Raw genomic sequence first — 4,959 nt, 5'->3', positions numbered from 1 at the left:
CATTTCAGATCTTCAGAGCAAATACTGTGGCACAGAAGAACTTCTAAAATGTTGGTATAAAAGGCTAGTTCCTCTATTAACAATAATACTATTGCATTCGCATAATTAAAAGTCCCTGCTTGGTAGTAGTCCAAATAAAGGAGGGAAATCAAGTGGCTTTGGATGCTCAATACAATACACTGGGCTGTTGTTGTTTTTTTAAAAAAATAACATTTCAGTTGGCTCAGTGGGAATTAAAATAAATTCTGTTAAACCCAAGAAATGTTGGGGCTTTATCATTTTAGTCCAAATGAGGTTTCAAAGAATGCAAATACATGTCTGGTCTCATCTTTCACCCACGCAGGGGTCTTGTTGTAGAAAAAGAGCTGCCGGAGCTCATTAGCATAACTCATTAGCATAGCTTATTTGCATATGCCACGCCCCCTGACATCACCGGAAGTGACAGAAGGCCACACCCCCTGACATCACCGGAAGTGTGTCAGAAGCCTCGGCTACTTACCCTCCTGCTTCATCCTCATTCCCAAACGGAATGAGGATCGAAGCAGAGGGCGGGGTAAAGAAGGGGGCGGGGCTTCACCACGTGACCGCCCCGCCCCCTAGAGGTTCTCTTCCGGAGCTCCGTACCTGAGAGCTCCCCCCCGACTAGAGCCCTGCACCCACGGATATTGCATAGGCTTTGTAAATCATATCAGTCCCATCTTTATGACAGTGCTAGTGTGGATTGTTTGCCTCAAGTATATTGTATGAAAGGGAAAGCAAAAGCCTTAGAAGAAGAAATGGCAGCCCAAAGCTCAACAAACAGTGGGTGTGGCTAGCAGAACTTCCTCATCACCAAGTGCCACAAGCACATGCCAGCCATTCTTTGTGGAGAGCAAAACACCATTTCTCAGATTATGTCATTTGTGTTTCAACCATGACTGGGTTTTCCATAACAACATCACTTTGGCATCACTGAGTGACCATCCGACTGGAGGCAAATGACAGCGCTGGGAATATCTATCCCAGTCATGCTATTTAGTGGTAGTCTTGTTTCAACTTGTTGGTGGTCTACGCAAAAAAACTCAGCGTGTATGACAAAGAGAAATAAAAGGAAAAATAATAAAGGGCTGAACGGCACCCTAAATGCACCTGTTGCTTGACTGGTGGAGTCAATCAACAGCATTAATTTATGAGTGTGTGAATATTATCCATGTGGCTTATCAGCTGCACTAGTTGACTTAAAGCCAATACATCATAAAGTCCAATAGGACAGAGTTAAAAATGAATGCCCTGCTACAGCATAAAGAGGCATGTACGGCATTTAAATCAACTGATCCTACATGAACCGTGCATTTACTCTGCCTATTAAATGGAGTCTTTAGGGAGCCGTACCAGTCATGAGGCTATGTTGTATGGGCTGATCCACAGCTGGGTGAGGCAATGTTGGAGTTGCTGGCGAAGACTGTGTCCTAGCAACAGGCTGACGTCTATCCAATCGCGCTATGTCAACTGTAGCCATCTGAGCCCGGTACATTTGCAATTGCTGGATACGGCGACCCTCTAGGATCTGCTGTTGACAGGAAAGAAGCACAGCAGAGGGTAATGTGAGAAAGGATCAAGCAGAAGACCGAGGGAAAAAAGTGTCAACAAATTAAATTCATTAGGTCAGGGCTCTATTAAACAGGGTCCAACAAAGTCCCTCCTAAGACCTACTGAATGAATCTGTCCAGCAGATGTGTTTACATTGATCCTGATTGGCTGTCTATCTCCTGTGTATGTTCTGCATCCCTAAGAGCTGGATATGGGAGAAAAGTATCCAGAGAGGAAAGCAGGAGCTTGAAAAAAGCGGACACTCACCAACAATCTTAAATTAAACAAAATGATCCAAACAAAAAAAAGTCTGTTGCTCGATGGGGTTGCTACTTCAAGGATAAGGTAGCTACAGAGCAATAAAAGATATGCAGATGACTAAAGATTTACTAGAAATCTAAATTATATTAGAAATGCCCATCTGACAGTGCAATCCTATGTTGCAGAACAACCTTCTAAGCCAATAGATTTCACTGGATGTAGAACCATGTAAATCAGTTTAGGACTGCAGTTTACTTCTGTCTGGCATCTGCAGCCCAGAACTCCTTAGGCCTATTCATACATGCCCAGAGACAATTCCAACAGGGGTATCCCTAAATAGTTCCCTTTTCCTGGCAGATTTCAGTCACAGCATATTAAGTTCCTAAAGCATGGATCCAGGTTTTAGAAGGCCTGTAGGCAGTTCAGGAAGCCTCCTTCACGCACTCCCATCCTCCACCCATCAGGAGACAGAAATCAGCCAAGCCGGGCGAACCCCTGAGCTGCCTCTCCTTAGTCAGGGACAAGGGCTGGCAAGGCTATCCATGCATGGGGGGTGGGAGGGAGAGATACCCTGCCCTGGATAGCCCAGACTATCCTGATTCTCATCAGATCTCAGAAACTAAGTAGGGTCGGGCAAAGAGGCAGGCAACAGTAAACCACCTCTGAAGGTCTCTTGCCTTGAAAACACTGCAAGGTTGCCATGTCAGATCTATTTGTCTATCTTTCTGTCTGTCTGTCTGTCTGTCCATCCATCCATCAAGCAAATGATTCTTGAGTAGCAGGTTAAATGCCTTAATGGCAATGAAAAAGAATGTATGAATAACTTTTGATCTGAAAAAGTCATGGACAGATTTCTTGGCTTTAATAAGATGACCACCAACTCATTACCATATTGTTTAACTTCATTCTGTAAAGTATTATTTAGGCAGCATCCAAAGACAGGTCAATATTGTAGGAAAATCTAGTCATGAATGATTGCTGTGGTGCAGCTATAGCATAATATCTAGCAATGAGTGTATTTTTTCAAAACCTGTATGCAGTAACATCCTTGCTCCCATAGCAACAGATTTCGTACACATCTGTGCTCCTTCTTCATTAGTTTTTCTAGAGTAACCCCAGGACATATCCACTGTCCTTTGGCATCCTGATACTCCAGTTCAGAACTTCACCACTTTGATAAGCATGTAGGGCTTTGGGTCACTCCATCAGCACTCTGTCTTCCAATGGAGGGCACAGATCCATACCCACAGAAGAGAAATGGTCATATAGTTATGATTCTTCTACTCAGGTGACCAGAGAATATTTTGGTAATGACTATTTGCCACAGATCCCAAATACTTAGTTGGATCCTGCCAGATATGTCACACAACCTTGCCCAATTCCCCTCCTTGCCACAGCCCCCATCCTATATGACTTTTGTCCATGCAGGTCCCATAATCTCCAGTGTAGCCTTTCTGGGTAGTCAAATAGGACCCCTCATTCCTTTCTCACCAGCTGAAAAGCTGGCTGGATCCAACCCATTATAAGGAACTTCTTACCCATAACAAAGACTTTTAACATGGAGCATTATGTACATTTTCACTGGGCTTTTTGTCTGTCCAAGCCTTGGTGACTGTATCAGGTAGTTATAAACAATTGCGTATCAAGAAGGCAGCCTACCATTGCTGGTTATACTTGTAGGAGATAGCCTGGGGACGGTGACAGAGCTGTATGATGTTTGGCTAGTTGTTAAACTGATTGTTTTTTTAATTCTGATGTATGGACATGTAGATCTTGGAAGTAAGTGTTGTTTGAAATATTTATGCGTTATTAAAACAATAAAATTAAAAAAAAAAGAAAAAAAAGAAGGCAGCCTATGCTGCACTGCTTCCTATGTATGCTTTACAATCATTTTACTTTTGACTACTGCATCACACAGTGCCACTTTTGTAATAATAGGGTTTGGCCCTCTAGTACTGGGAATGAAACTAGGCATGAAAGTTTACAGAGATGATCTTTGCTCCATCCCACCACAGCCTCCTAGGTCTCCCTCACCCCCAGTCCTAAGTGGTGTGAGATGCAGTGGATGGGGGAAAGGCCACAAAGGGGAATACACAGAAATCACTTCACTATCCATTGTTCCAGGAATTGCTCCACATAGTCTGTGTCCCTCAGACAACGTGATAGTGCAAGTCTCCTGCCTGCCCATTCCACTACTTTTCCCTTTCAGGAGCTGCATCAGGCCTCCCAAATATTATTGCCATCTCTGAACAAGTCAAGTTTCCTGAGGCCAGGGTCTGCCTCGAGCACTGGCAAAAACTAATTTGCAATGCGATACTTTAGAAAAGTGTGATTGGAATTTAAGGAAGTCCATGAGGACCTGAAAAGACACCTTGATGAATGTAGTGAGCCATTAAGTAAAGGTTGAACGCGGCTCTCTTGGAAGTCATGCAGAAACTTTAATGTGTTCACCATTTCAGAGAGCAGAATCTTTAGGGCAGGTTTTACTGTATTTAATGTGAGATCAGTCATTGCCAGGGTGAGTTAATTTGGGGTTGGGCAGAGAGGAATAACTATACTTGCTGACCTAGGTATAACTAGAGGATCAGAATGTGGAAAATAAAATTAGGGCTGTGTTAGCACATACTATATTACAGGCTGCATGGTAAAGTGCAGTTTCCAGCTTTTGGTGTCTCCAACTGATTTTGGACCAAGGAAAGCGGAATATATTTTGAAGTAATCATAGCAACTGCCCAAAGGAACTGTGTGAATGTACAAGAAAGTCCTAGTAAAACTTAAGGGACACTGTACCTTTGGTGTGGCTTGGTCACTAACGGCGTTTGCTCATAAATGAGCAATCAATGCAGCAAACCTATTCTGCCCCTAGTACAGTCAGGTCACACCTGTTTGGAAGGGAAGAGGAGTGATTGGTTCATCCGATCTCAGTGCAGGGTACATACCAAATTATGCGGAAAACACTTTTGAGTTAGGAAGTCAACTGAAAAACTGACAAAAGACATCTGCTGGCAGACATGGTTTTTGGGATTTGAAGGCATTGATACCAATTTTGACTTCAGGTGGTCTTCTGTGTGCTTGCTTCTATGCCCCTGTAATACCTGTTCAAATGTCCACGTGTAAGTAAATTGAATT

General features: G+C 43.2%; 1 protein-coding gene across 1 annotated transcript in view; it reads right to left on the bottom strand.

Moving 5' to 3' along the window:
* The window catches only part of LOC107122955 (histone deacetylase 9-like), a 190,922-nt gene extending 187,532 nt beyond the window's left edge, over nt 1-3,390 (bottom strand). The window contains exons 1-2 of the mRNA XM_015426106.1: nt 3,322-3,390; nt 1,372-1,549 (exon numbers count right to left, since the gene is read on the bottom strand). Of these exons, the coding sequence (XP_015281592.1) occupies nt 1,372-1,549; nt 3,322-3,390 (247 nt within the window). The remainder of the gene's footprint in view (nt 1-1,371; nt 1,550-3,321) is intronic.
* Nucleotides 3,391-4,959: the final 1,569 nt, after the last annotated feature.

Source organism: Gekko japonicus, unplaced genomic scaffold, assembly GCF_001447785.1.
Source record: "Gekko japonicus isolate JY-2015 unplaced genomic scaffold, Gekko_japonicus_V1.1 scaffold77, whole genome shotgun sequence".
In the NCBI taxonomy this organism is placed as follows: Eukaryota; Metazoa; Chordata; class Lepidosauria; order Squamata; family Gekkonidae; genus Gekko; species Gekko japonicus.
This window is presented reverse-complemented; position numbering and strand designations above follow the sequence as displayed.